The sequence below is a fragment of the Crinia signifera genome, chromosome 4 (genome assembly GCF_055691185.1).
Source record: "Crinia signifera chromosome 4, ASM5569118v1, whole genome shotgun sequence".
Classification (NCBI taxonomy): domain Eukaryota; kingdom Metazoa; phylum Chordata; class Amphibia; order Anura; family Myobatrachidae; genus Crinia; species Crinia signifera.
In genome coordinates, this window is record NC_139220.1 from 261,771,091 (window position 1) to 261,785,685 (window position 14,595).

Genomic DNA, 14,595 nt, shown 5'->3' on the forward strand with positions numbered 1-14,595 from the left:
CATGTGGGAGAAAAACGATGTGCGTCTTATGGACCGAATGTGAGTATGTGTGTGTATGTATGTCTGAGTGCCCAGCCATAAATATAAAGCTGGGAGGAGAGACAGTACTAGAGTCTGATTGGAGGAGAGGCAGTACTGGAGTCCGTTTACCTGATATGCGCCGCGCCAGCATCCCCCATCCTGCCGTATAAGCTGGAAACGAGTGCCGGGTCAGCATGGGGGAGGAGCAGCGGGAGTAGCGGGGCTCCATGATCACACTCCCTCGGCACCCCGATCTGCGGTGATGTGCGCCTGGCTGCGCGCTACCCTGACAGCCACCATAGAAGCACAATAGGTAGGACAGTTGAGCGATAGCTCAGCAGTCCAATAGAGCCCCTTGCAGCAGCCTGCAGCTCAGTGATTGGCTTGGCATGCAGGCTGCTGAGAAAAGTAGGATTGAATCGCTGAGAGTAGAGCCAGCGTATCGTGCTGCTTGGGGAGAGAGAGGAGAAGAATGTGCAGGCTCTCTCTCCTGTATTCTGTAAGTACAGCCTGTCTCCCAGCAACAATACAAAAAAGTAAGTCAGGCTGTACTAACTTCTTTATTTTCTGATGTTATTAAATATTAGTCTCTCAAGCTCTGGGCTTATAACACATATATGTATGGATGTGCGTGTTGTTTACATGTCACCAGTCAGACGAACACTGAAGGACCGAGCACTGGTGTCCCTGCTTTCAGTTCACTGAGCAGCCTGTTGGCAAATGAGCTGGCTGCGGCAGGGCCTCGAGGCCTCCGCAGACACTGTGTGTATAGGAGGAGCTACAGCAGCAGCCACACAGTTGCTGCATGTGGTTATTGTAGAGGCTTCTCATCTCATGAATCTATGTATATAATACCACACTTGCTGTAAAACCACTGTCCACTATTATTTTATAGTGCTATGCCAGGGCATTGGATGGCAGCGACTGTACCTGGGCACTGTGGTTCAGAATATTTTTTTCCCGTTTTCCTCCCCAAAAACTAGGTGCGTCTTATGGTCCGAAAAATACGGAAAAATTAAAATGCAAATACAGCAGGTGTCTGCAGGAGATAAATGCCTCCTGCATACATTCAGAGCACAGTCACGATTATTGGATGCAATTCATGATGGTTTAAAGCTGAAGCTTACTTAAGCTGACTGTCAAATCCAGACACACAGATCCAGTACATCTGCATCAAACAGTCTCTTAAAACACAGACCACTATTAAATCTGAATTAGGCCCAGAATGCAATAAGGGTAGAGTCTCACACCCTTCTCAACATCTCTGTCCCAATACAGCCTAGGTCCGGAGGAGGCAAAAACCTTCTTTTGAAGCCCCATAAGAAGGATGCATAAACCTTCCCATAAAAGGAGGCATAAACCTTCTTTTGAAGCCCCAAGTTAATAGATCAGTGGTTCCCAAACTGTGTGCCTAGGCACCCTGGAGTACCTCTGGACACTTACAGGGGTGCCTTGGGTGTGTGTTCCAAGACCAATTTATATTATTTATGGTTAATGTAACAGGCAAAACCAGTGCTGGTGGCCATCAATTATAACATATGCGGACAAATCGAAGCAAATGCTGGCCCTCGGCACACAATTAACCCTTTGAGTGCCAAGGGAATTTTTTCAAAATATGTGTGAAAATTGCCAAGCAAACCTTATTAACCCTTCTTTTTTTTATTTGGGTGCAATAATTAACTACGCTTCAATTAATTGAATCGGTATTTATACTAAAAGAACAGTCGCTCTGAGCCACGCCGGTATTTTTAACGGATATTTTGAGGATCGCTCACACCAACGTTGGCATTTAAATGGTTAAGGGTGACCTATAAACACAATTTACTTAATTTAATATTTGTTCCCGAATTTTAAAGTAAGAAATGTTTGGACAAGGGATCTCTTGAATATGTATTGATGCTCTAGGGCGCCATGATTCAAAAAAGTTAGGGAACCACTGTAATATACTGTAGGTTGCTTAAAAGCAGAATCACATGAATAAGCAATCTTACTTCTTTACCTTTAACAACTGTGTTGAGGACCTTTTTCTATTCACTTTTAACAAACAAGTAAATAAAAAAAAGTCCTCAAAAGAAGCCATTTAAGCCATGTACACTTCAGCAATAAGTGGTCACTGCAGTAGCCAATTTCAGCACTGCATAATGCACAGCAGTGATGAGGTAAAACACAAAGTCCATAATATGATTATAAACAGCAGCATACATCTCCGCTTATAGCACAAAATATTAACTGTCCATTAATGCCACCAAGCATTATGAAATATACAAGACAAAAATTGTATGTTAATTCGATGATCATTATTTATAGTACAGGAACTTGTATAAACAGATATGTTTATGCATAACTATTCTCAAATAGTCCAGATTCGAGTGTCACAGGCATGCAAATTAGCAGAACCAATATACTACCTAGTACATTCGTGAAGCAAGACACAAAATAATGGAAAAGGACATAGGTTTAAACTTGACAAAAAAGCACACCACATGGAAAAAGCACACCACACAGATAAAAAAGGATAGATGTAAGGAGACACCACTGTGCGAATGTCACATTTACAGTATAAAGTGAGAAAACAGCTTATTTACCAGCAATGTGTTTACAATTCTCATACAAACTATGAACATTTGTATTAGTAACCATAAAATACACACACCAATGTCTAACACGATAAAACATTTATTTAGCATTCGATATCTGGATCGATTTAAAAATAAAAATATAATACAATAATTTAATGCAAAAATAATTCTTCTTGTAACAATGTCCATATCAAAGAAAAGTGTAGGATGGTTTCAGGAAACGCCGATTGTTCTGCGGCATTGGAGGTGCCATGAACCCGGGTTTTTTCACTGCACTTGGCTTAGATCCACTGTTGTAATCACAGTTATAGCCACTTGATGGTTTAGCAGCAGAAGCATTATTCCTGTTGTATGTAGCGTTGTTACCGCTAGTAGAAAAAAATAATAATAATAATAATAATAATAATAATAATTTTGTTTAAAAAACATAAAAAAAAAAATAGCAAGACCCAGGGTGAGATTTCATAGGATGAGAGATTCAGAAAGTGAGAGATTTAGTGAGAAATCTCCAGTTTTTTTTAAAGCGGCAATCATTTACACTGCAAATTCAAACTGGTTGTGCAGTGTAAATGATTGCCGCTTTAAAAAACCTGGAGATTTCTCACCAAATCTCTCACTTTCTGAATCTCTCATCCTATTAAATCTCACCCCCAATTTCTTAATTCAGAACTATTGTTACATAGTGCTGCTAAATAAAATGTCTACAAATCAATACGGATTAGTCAAACTACCTTTTTGAGCGAGAACGCTGACCATCCCCTCCAGTCTTCCTTTTCTTGGATTTCCGGACATACGGAGCATTTTTTCTCTTTGTGCTATTTTTTCTATTAGAGGCGAAGTAAGAGGAAGTTCCGCTTCTATCTGCCTCTTCCTCGTCACTATAATTCCTTGTAGTGTGGCTTGTTGACCCTGTGGACTTCTGGGAAACTTCTTCTACTGTAAAGGCAGACATTTGATTGATGGAAGATATTAAAGAAAAAGATTTAAAAGTAGAAACGTAACAGCATACAGCTCTGTATTAGAATAAGAGGCATACCTGGAAGTGTCCACTCGGAGTATTTCTGTAAAACATCTATCAGCGCTGCTCCATATTTATCTAGCTTATCTTCAGTGACTCCATCAATCTGCAGTAAAACGTCAGGTTCTGGAGACAAAGATTCTGGAACACACAAAGTCATATACGTAACATTACAGCTTTCCATAACTTTCTACTTAACTACTTTTTCGTGTATTGCATGCCAGATAGCGGATAAAGAAATCATTAACCGTCAGAAGAAGACATCCACATAACACTAGTGTTCATTCTAGCACGAGCCATATTTGAAAACCCAAGCAGTTCCTCTTTCCTGCCTGGGGAGTCGCTGTCTGTTGTAGTGCTTCTAACACAGTGTGGCCTGTATATCAGCACTGATATGCAAATCAGACCTGTGCTAGAAACCCCACAGCAGACAGCGACACCACAGGCAAGGAAGAGGACACTTACCAAGATTAGATTTATAATATAATCTCTGATTTAAGACTCATTTTTGCCAAGCATATGAGGTGGAATTTGACAACCAGTCATGGAAGAGAAACATGAAAATCCCACCATGGATGGGCAGCCTGCCTGTTATAGATACCATTTTTGTCTAAGTGCTGGATAGTTGGACACAAAAGTTGCCCAAGCCTACAGTACACGTTCCCGTTTTATAATGTGTAGTTAGCTCAGAAAGCTCAGGTATGGACTAGTTGAAAACACCAAACCCATGTTGGTTCAGTTCTGTTGACACTGCAATTGGGCGCGCTAAGCAGAAGACCCCTATTTCTTACTGAGGATACTTGGGAATAACATGGGTAAATACTTCAACTGTAACTATCTTTTTCATCAATTAATTAATGCTTTCTAAATATTTTGCTTTGTCTAAAGAATCTCATAAGCATCAAACGAAATTGTGTATATGATTTTAATAGTAATAATAAAGATTTGACCATTTTAAAATCATGATTCTGTGCAATGGCTGAAGTGTATCCTTTTGCAATGTAGTCAGTATACCAGTAGTGGAGAATCAGGGGTCTCGGGTGTCAAAATACTGACAGTTTGGCTCACAACACCTGAATCCCAATGCTCAGTATGCCAACAAGATCCCGGTAAATATTTTAACCCTAACTATCCCCGTAGCCTATGGTTTTCAAGATTTTTTTTTAATACAATATTCTATATTAAAAAAAAATTCACATAGCATACAAACATACACATTTTTTTTTTTTTTTTTAGTTACATTAGAAAAGAGAACAATATAGTTTAGACATACATCTTCTATGAACTACTAGCGACTCGATGTGACCCTCCCTGTACCTACGGGGGGCCCCTAATACGGATCCACCTTCTGTGTCCACGTCTTCGTCTCCTTCCATCTGACTCCCCCCCTGCATTCATTCTCCCACATTCATAACCCCCCCTCCCCCTATTCCATCACTTTGATTATATTTTTGGGTTTCTTTCATTTATCATATCCTTCATTTTGGTTTCCACCTGTGTCTTTCTTTCCTTTTAACAACAGTGTCCCACATTTTATATTTCCACCTCTATTATTTTTTATATATGTGCAAAAACTATTTTTTTTTTCTTTCCCCATATATCAATCTTTTCCTCCTCCCCTTCCTTTCCCCATCCCTCCTTCCTCCCCTTCCCCTTCCCTTTTTATATATATATGTGTATACATGTTTTTACTTAATTACCTTTCTATTATACTTTAAGGTGCTCTTTGTGCCCTTAACATTTTACAACTATACACTCGCATTTATTCTCACATCTATTTATTTGTGTACTTATTTATTTCTAAGTGCGTTTATGCATATTATTAATAAAAAAAAAAAAAAATGGTTTTCAAGATTTATTTCTCTGTGGTTTAACCTTTTTCAGTCCAAATATTTTTTTCGATTCAAACAGTCTGGTTTAAATTAATTGTGCTTTTTTTTTTTTTAATGGTTACATTGAACGATGTTAATGTTCTTATTTTAAAGCTCACCATTGCATCTGCTACTAACGTTAGGGCTGTTGAGCCTGACTAGACATTGGACTTGAAAGGGTTAAAAGTCTTATTACACAGCCCTGTCCAACCTGTATCATACGGATGTGCAAAAAACCAAAAAACAAAAAAACAAGTACCTGCAATCCTTCGTATGGTTGCTGTGTTAAATATATTAAAGTAATGTACACCAAAGATTTTGCCAAGGCTTTTACAGAGCTCCGTAACCTCAGCCTGGCATTTTTGCACCATCTCCTCCCTCTTTGATGTACTAGCCATTACAGATGCCTTCTGCTTCCTTATGCTGCTGGCATTTTCAGTGTCCTGGAACTCAACCTGTGAAAGTAGGGAGCCTGATATTACTGAAGTTATAAAAAAAAAAAAAAAATCCCAGAATTTTAAATAGCCAACTGTGATCTTTTAAATTCCTTTTTAATGTATACCCAGTTACCACTGGGGAGAAGATGTAGGCCCTATTTTGTGTACCTTGCCTGGGAACTATTTAGTTACCTTAAAATCACCTACAAATGGAGCCGCTCTCTGCCATTCCGCCAGCTCGCCATATTTGAAAAGCTGGCAGACGACAAGTCTCACACACTCGCACGTCCCATTGCCGAGAATGTACCATTCCCGCATTCCGTGTGTGACCCATTCTTGCCAGACAGTGGTTCCGGCGCATGGCGGTAGTCACGCAAGGTCCCTATCCAAAGAGAGCGGCACCGTGTGTGTGTGTGTGTGTGTGTGTGTGTGTGTGTGTGTGTGTGTATATATATATATATATATATATATATATATATATATATATATATATATATATATATATATATATATATATATCTAATGTAATATGTCGAGTGTCCGTTTGTGTGTCTCCGAAATACTGCCATTTTTTGGCAGCAAGTGAAACCTCTTTCCCAAGGTAGCAGACTAACTTTCAAAGCATTTGTTTTGGGTGTGTTTACTAGTAAAAATATTGATTTGGCACTGCTGTAATCTGAATTATCTTAACAAAAGTGGGACAAAGTCAAAGGGCTGTACTAATTACTATAACATACTGTACATATGGGGAAAAGCATGGAACACACTGCTTAAGGAAAGATTTTTTTTTTTTTTTAATATGGGGCTTTGTATGAATGACTAAACCAGTTTAGTTTGAAAATTTTAAGAATTTGTTTTATAGGCCTCACTATCTTTTGCTGCCGGCATTGTAGTTATTGCCTGTTTTCTGCAATGTACAGAACAAAAATGGAATACAGGAGTGCTGTCCAGACATCAGGTAAATATTCTAATTCATTTAATTCTACAAAAGGTAATTTACAATTATTACATCACATCCATAACTATAAAAACAAAACAAAAAAAAAACATTTTTCTCTCAAGCCTTTGGAGTGCCAAGGAAATTTGTCAAAAGAAAACCTTTTTATTAACCCTTTGACCACCAACGAGAGCCTCAAAATATACACATTAAAAATGACAGCGGCGCTCACAGCGACTGTTCTTTTTTTGGGTGCAATATTTAAGTAAGCTTCAATTAACTGACTTGGCTGTATTTGAAAAAAAAAAAAAAACAGTTGCTGTGAGAGATGGTGGCATTTATAGCGGATATTTTGAGGATCGCTCACAGCAACGTTGGCACTCAAAGGGTTAAATATATTTAAAGAGAAGTCACAGTGTGACTATTGTAATAGTGCAAGATAGTTTTGAAGTCTTCTTATTTTTAATCACACCTCCGTATCGTCATAGGGGTAACCATGGTTAATTATCCAGATTGAAAACCAGGCTTAATAAATATCAGTTTTACGGGGCATATACAGTAAGAAATGTCAGTCTGTCCTTCTTTTTGAGCTCCCACGTGGATTAGAAGATAAGGCAGTGGCCAAAAACTCACAGCTGAATATGGCATACTGTCACAGCTATGTGCTCATCAGTTTCTTCGGCGTGTGCCGTTATAGCCAGTAGCTATAGCAATTCGTGCACCATATTACGCCCCCTTTTGTCGGGACCCGCTAGTTAATATACAGCTAGGTCTGCCAGAAAAGCCCAGCAGCTGAGATACCTGTTAAGGACTTCTAAAAGATCCACCACAGATGATGCCCGAGGAGAGAGTCTTACCCGCTTCTGCGCGGATAATACACCTTGACCGTTGGAAGCCAGGAAGCGGGACATAGCAGCATTTTAACTAGTGGGCCCCTAAAAAAAGAACCAGAACTCTGTGCACCACATCCAGCTACTGGCTATACTGGCACACACCGAGGAAACCCTGCCACATAACCGTGAGTACAAAGCCACAACCAGCTCCTAGTGGAACAGGCACTTGCCGCAGTATGGATATTCAGCTGTGAGTTTATGGCCACTGTCTCTTCTTCTAATCAGTGTTTGAGCTTCAATAGAAGAACATACTAACATTTTTAAATTGTATATGTCCCAAAAAACAGATAATTATTAAGCCTGGTTCTCGGTCAGGATATTGCATATTGCACTATTACAATTTTTTTTAATACATTTATGTCTTTTTTATTGTTATGGATGTGATGTAATATTTGAAATAAAATTTTGTCCAATTTAATTGATTATAATATTTACCGGATCCCTTATTCCTTTTCTGTTCAGTGTTCTTGTTTGAGGGTGAGCTCCTTGTATAGGTGTGGCAGCAGTCCAGTTACATCGGATAAAATGTAATTGTATTAGGTGGATGTACTGTAGGTGTATTGTGTGGCTTTCTGCAAGTAGTCAGCAGGTGCCACAGCGGACACATACCTTTGAGAATCCGCTCAATAGAGTCTGAGCCCGTTCTCCGATTTTGATGTATGCCACTGCCTGGTCATTCACTGTAATATATAGTTCTTCATCCAGAATCCTTTCCAGAATCAGTTTTCGGAATAATCGCTCAGCATTGTGCCTGGAGTAAGCGGCTCCCTTTCCATATATACCTGTCTGGATCTTTGCAGTTTTACTACCTGGTTAAGAAAAATCAGAATTGTAACACCCTTGGGGAATTCCTTTCTGATACTTTAAAAGTGTGTATTTACCCATGCAGCCTACCCAGAAATATATCCACCATCATGTTGATCGTTAGCCGGTTTTTGGCATTCTGCCCTCTCCCACTGCCTGTAGAGCAGTGCTCCTGGACGAATCTAACAATGTTCTTCACCTCATCGGTCACATCTCTGGACTTGTATTGCTGTAATACCAGAACACAGAGATTAAGCTGTACAGATACTGTTCAATCGCTAAAGGCCCATACACACTGGACCACTTTATCGCTGGCCCCGCCCCTCATCTGCTGCTATTGGAGCGTATGGACCTTAACAGTTTGCCTTAAATAACTGCACACATTCATGAAACTAAGATCATAAATGGCCTCGAAAATTCCTTTAGAATAAGCCAGATACAGATGTAGCCTAATTAGTGAATACAGAGCATTGTTGTCTCCTCACCGTTGTCCTGCAGCAGTTGTCGCATGCCACCCTCTGGTTCTCCTTGCAGAATTTTGGATTAAACGTATGCTCACCAAAGTAAGCCAGAAGCTGCATCCGACGACACTCCAGCACATTCTCGCAGTAATGCACCATGCTGTATAAGTTATTAAAGTGTGTCTGCTTCGTCTGATTGTTACCATCCTTTTCCACTGAGAAAGAGGACACAACAACTTCAGGTTTGCAGGAAAATAGTGTTGTATATTTGTGTGAAAATAATCAGTGGCCTGTATTTTAGTAAAACATATTTATATTGTGTGCCACTTGCACTACTTTGGGGAGGCCACTTACACTGCACAGACAATAAGTACTGTCACATTACCAGCACAGTGACTGTACATTGAAGGTTACACCTGATTGGACAGCTGCCGGATAATACCCGAAATCAGAATTTGTAAGCACTGAACACTATGTACAATGGTCATTCATAACTACAGCATTGAACTTAACTGCTACAACAAGCCAACAGTGAATACGCAAGAACAGAGAATTTGGAGATGGATGCATGGTGGTCCCGGACATTAGACTTTTATAAAGCTGCCGCATTCCGATACATTTGGGATTGGCTACTTTCACGTTTTTCCTATTCTAATTTAGCTCTTGAACTAGATCTGCTTCAACCATATGCTCTGTCCAGCTTACTACATACAGCTCGGTCCTCCTTACCTGCAGTAGCAAAATCAAACCCTTTTATTTTGGGAGACTTATTTAGCGTGGTGGTCTGGCAACAAACTTTTGAAACAACCTGCCCATTCCAAATGTATTCCCTTTTGTGGTAATCCGTTTTCCGGCTGCTTTTGACAACACTAAATCTGCTGTCTGGTGACAAAAATGTACACTAACTATAAAGGATGTGTTTGACCCTGGAGGCTCTGTCTCTTCCTTTACTGATATAGCTGCTAAGTTTCAGCTTTATAACTTTATTTATTTACAATTAAGGCATTATGACCAATTACTGCCACCACCTTATGACCCTACACTGCTCTTAGACCCTCTTAATTCAATGACAGCTATGGTTTCCCTTTCACCATATAGGATTAAACGGTACTTGTTTCCTAGCACGGCGCCCATCGGGTCCCATCGCATACCTCAAGTTAAGGTATGCGATGGGACCCGACTGACCCGATTTCGGGCTTTTTTACGGCTTCCCCGACAATTGTAAAATCAGGTCCATCGCATGCCATTATAATGGCATGCGATGCGACGACCCAATTTTACATTGTATTCAATGTTAAATTCCTATGTAAAATCAGGTCCATTGTATGCCATTATAATGGCATACAATGTGACCAATGCAATGGACCTGATTTTACATAGGGAACAATGTTAAATGGCCCACCATACCCGATTTTTGATTGTATACCCACCCTGATGGGTAATTTGTATGTGAAATGCCCCCCCATTGATAACGCCACCCCACGATGAACGCCAACCCAAAGCGTGGCGAGCGCAGCGGTACGTGTCCTACGACCTTTTCATACCCCCACTATCCACGTCGCCATGGAGTTGACTTCTATAGTGTGGCGAGCCCCGAGAGGGGACGCGTAATACCTGTGAAGTAATGCGCGTCCCCTCACCACGCTTCGGGCACGCTGCGCTCGCCACACTATATTAAATCAACTCCACGCTGATGTGGATAGTGGGGGTATGAAAAGGTCGGAGGACACGTACCGCCGCCGCTCGCCACGCTTCGGGTTGGCGTTCATCGTGAGGTGGCTTTAACAATGGGGGGGCATTTGACCCATCAGGTTGGGTATACAATGAAAATTGGGGTCTGGGGGGCATTTTACATTGGTTCCAATGTAAAAATCGGGTCGGTCGCATGTGATGTGATTGACCCGATTTTTCCGACCCGATGGCTTACAATTAAAATCGGTGGCGCCGTGCTAGGAAACAAGTAGCGATTAAACTCCTCTGCTGGGATTTCACCCAACTCAAATCTGAAAACTCTTGTCGCGTAGTGTGTCAGCCTGGGAAGAGGACTTGGCGAGACCTGTGTCATTGAAGATCTTGCAAAAGATTCTCAAATCCCTCCACTCAGCACAGCTGAAGTAAACTCATATGAAATTTCTGCACAGGCTTTTATTTCACTCAGTCAGTGATCGTCTATGGTTCCCGATGCCTCTGTTAAGGGTTTGAAATGAGGTACTTTCAATGTTTTATATACAGTATGCACGGTTTTTGGACTTGCCACAAGATTAAAAAGTTTTGGTGCAAGATTCTGTGGTTTATCAATTGTACTTTTAAACTCCAATTGAAATTAGACTCCCTGTCTATACTGGGCCTCAACTTTTCTACTTGGGGCATCTCTGGGAACCAAAAACATCTTATCCCCTTACAGTTTGTAATTCTTACTTTAGGCAGAAAACGGATACAGTGTGACTATCCCTTATCCAAATTATTCCGAAAACCATACATTCCAAGAAAAACATTTTCTTGCTAAAAACCTACTGGGGACATTTGTAACAGCAATACTAAGGACATGATATGTAACTGCCACTAAACATGTGCAAGAAAATTATTGCTTGGCATTCACATTCAGTGCCTGAGAAGTACACAAATTTAGTTTCATGATTTAAAACCTTGTTTTATGCACAAATAAAATATATTTGTGTGTATTTCATATGGTTGATGTGTTTATACAGCATAACCGCAAGATACATCATTGAAATATAAATATATTCCGAAATACGGAATAATCCGTTATCCAAAATTATCCTCGTCCTGAGCATTTTGGATAAGGGATACACAACCGGTACTTACTAAATGGCTAGTCCACAGGGGTTCGAGGCCGTCTGGATTTTATATGTCCTTGCTCTCCATCACAATTTTTCATACTGACCAATGTTTAGGATCTTTTGTTACAAGTGTAACAATGTTCACTTTTCTACTGTAACTGTGCGACTTGTCTATTCTACCAGATTTGTACTGTATTACAAAATGTAATGTTTTATATGAAAAAACAACCCCAATAAACATATATATAAAAAAAAAAAAAAAGGATAAAAGCAACCCCCCACGATTAAGGACACATACTGGAGTAGCAGTAGACACACCCATCATGTTTATTTTCGAATCAGGACAAAGTAACCTACTCTGTATCAGCCTTCGTATTCTTGTTACGTCACTGTAACTGTAGAACAGAAGGCAGTGGGACATCTCTCCATCTCTGCCAGCTCTACCAGACTCTTGGTAATATCCCTCCACAGACTTCGGAAGAGTGGCGTGAATGACGTACCTCACATCCGGCTTATCAATGCCCATTCCAAACGCAATAGTAGCGCAAATTACCTGCAGTCCAAAAGCAGAACAATAAGTAGAAGTAAAGTGAAAGGGGATTTTGTTGTACTTTCCATTAAGTTCTTTTCAATAAAGTTGTAGGGCACAAATAAAATGGGGTAATGTTTCAAAGCTATTGCTTTAAGAAAAACAAACTGCTCCTCACAATACCTGCTCAGGAACAAGCTCAAAACTGTGAGAATAGTTAAAGATAGAATAGACTTCAAACTCCTGAGTGGCCTGGCCATTGGATCCCTACTTTTTTTTTGTTTGCGAAAGCAAAAGGGCACAGGTTGTGGAATATCTAAAATACATTTTCAATGGCAGGAAAGAGAAAACAAAGAAAAATACAACTTTACTGCCAGACCTGGTCTACTGACATGTATTGCTCAAGAAGGGTCAATCACCGTAGTTGAGTGTACCGTCAATGCCAGTAACGGTTATCTGAGAATAAGCCTGCCTCATTCTCCATACTTATACAGCAAGAGATCCACTGAGAGGATGCCATACATACTTTCCTATGGCCCTTGTAAAGGACAAACAATGTACGACACAAAATACCCCCCCCCCCCTCCATTTCCCAGTCACTGTGGAAAGGCAACTTTTAATTTACTTGGTATACCAACAGATCTATATACAGGACACCAAAATCTGCACAAAGTCTAGAAAAAATTATTATTAGGAGGAGGAGGAACCACTGTTGGGTCCAAGTGATAACAGAACACTGGAAAATAATTAAGAAGGAGCAAAATAATAGTAGGGTTAAGTATGGTGAGAGTGGGATGCTCATGGAGATCCGAGGCTCCTAAAATGCAGAATCTAGGGATGCCAATCTCGGGATAGAAATGCACATGCGCATTTCATCCCTTACTGCCAGTCAGCATGAGCAGCGCTAGGCTCAGATGCTGCCCAGAAAACATGCTGTGCTGCCCCTCCGCTACATCCACTGGTCCATGGCACGCCAGCAAGCTGCTCTGTGTTGGGAGTCAGGACCACATCAGGCTGTAACCACGGGTGAGCAGCGGACGTGTGGGGAGTGTCTGCTTAGTGTGCCAGGCAGCGGCAGCAGAACATGCCAGGCGGCTAATGTCTGTCTCTTCTGCCGGCTGTGACACTTGCAGATTTGAGAAGTTAAGACAGCCCCTGTGCTGCGCTGCCTGCTGGGCCCCACACTTCTTGTTCGCCAGTCCCCGCACGCAATGTTCAACTTCTTCCCCGTCAGGAGGTCAATCCCGGAATTGACAGTCTTTCAATCCAGAATCCAGGGATTGAAAAAAATGGCCCGGGATTGGCCACCCTAGCAGTATCCATGACGTACGTATTTAGCAAGAATCAGAAATAGTCATTTTAGAGCATTTTACCCCAAAATATATTTAGATACGTTTAGAGACATTATTACCACCTTAATTTGAAAGGAAGGAAATCATATAATTGTAATACACACTGTACCCCCAGAAATTGATGATAAATCCTGCTCGTACGGTACACAGCCTGGCAGCCATTGATGATGATTACCATATACGGCTGTGTGTGGTACAACATTTGTAAAACAGGTTATACAGAAGGACCTGATGCGTCAGGTCCTTGTACACTACAGTACTGTAACACACACAGCCGGGCATGCATATAGAATCTATTTATACATTCTATATGCAATTAAATAAAATTCCTGGGGGTAATGGACGGTCACGCTTCCAAAACAGCCGGGCATGCATATAGATTCATATGCATGGCCGGCTGTGTCTCTGCAACACAACCGTCCATTAGCTCTAGGAATTTAATTGTTACCCCATTTGGGGTAATTTACCCCTGTTCCCTGACCACTGATTTAGAGGAAAGAATGGTTTAAGATAAGATCTAGCACTCCCGCAGTCTTACCTCACAGCCATCCTGATTAATCCACTTCTGTTGTACATAGTCTCTGTTAGAGTCGCTGAGCCCAGCATGATAGGCCAGAGCAGCCAGGCCCTCCTTCTGCAGGGTGTCAGCCACAGTGTCACACTCATGTCGGGACAAGCAATAAATGATCCCAGATTGTTCTGCAAGACGAAGTTTGTCAGCATCTAGTATAGCTTTTTCTAGCACTTCAGATTTAATTATTATAATGTTAATTTTATATTATTTTACACACAATAATAGTAACCTAAACAAATGCATAACAATGACATTTTTTGGGCAGAAATACAAAGTAATTGATGTGGATAAGAGAGATCTGAATCTGGCCATACAGCG

The 14,595-nt window shown here is 40.7% G+C and overlaps 1 protein-coding gene across 2 annotated transcripts in view; it reads right to left on the bottom strand.

Moving 5' to 3' along the window:
* Positions 1–2,681: 2,681 nt before the first annotated feature.
* The window catches only part of BLM (BLM RecQ like helicase), a 43,674-nt gene continuing 31,760 nt past the window's right edge, over positions 2,682–14,595 (bottom strand). For both annotated transcript variants that reach the window (XM_083184460.1, XM_083184459.1), the window contains exons 14-22: positions 14,242–14,402; positions 12,180–12,375; positions 9,046–9,236; positions 8,651–8,789; positions 8,366–8,565; positions 5,749–5,944; positions 3,637–3,759; positions 3,332–3,536; positions 2,682–2,968 (exon numbers count right to left, since the gene is read on the bottom strand). In XM_083184460.1, coding sequence (XP_083040586.1) covers positions 2,791–2,968; positions 3,332–3,536; positions 3,637–3,759; positions 5,749–5,944; positions 8,366–8,565; positions 8,651–8,789; positions 9,046–9,236; positions 12,180–12,375; positions 14,242–14,402 — 1,589 coding nt within the window. In that variant the 3' untranslated portion in view covers positions 2,682–2,790. The remainder of the gene's footprint in view (positions 2,969–3,331; positions 3,537–3,636; positions 3,760–5,748; positions 5,945–8,365; positions 8,566–8,650; positions 8,790–9,045; positions 9,237–12,179; positions 12,376–14,241; positions 14,403–14,595) is intronic.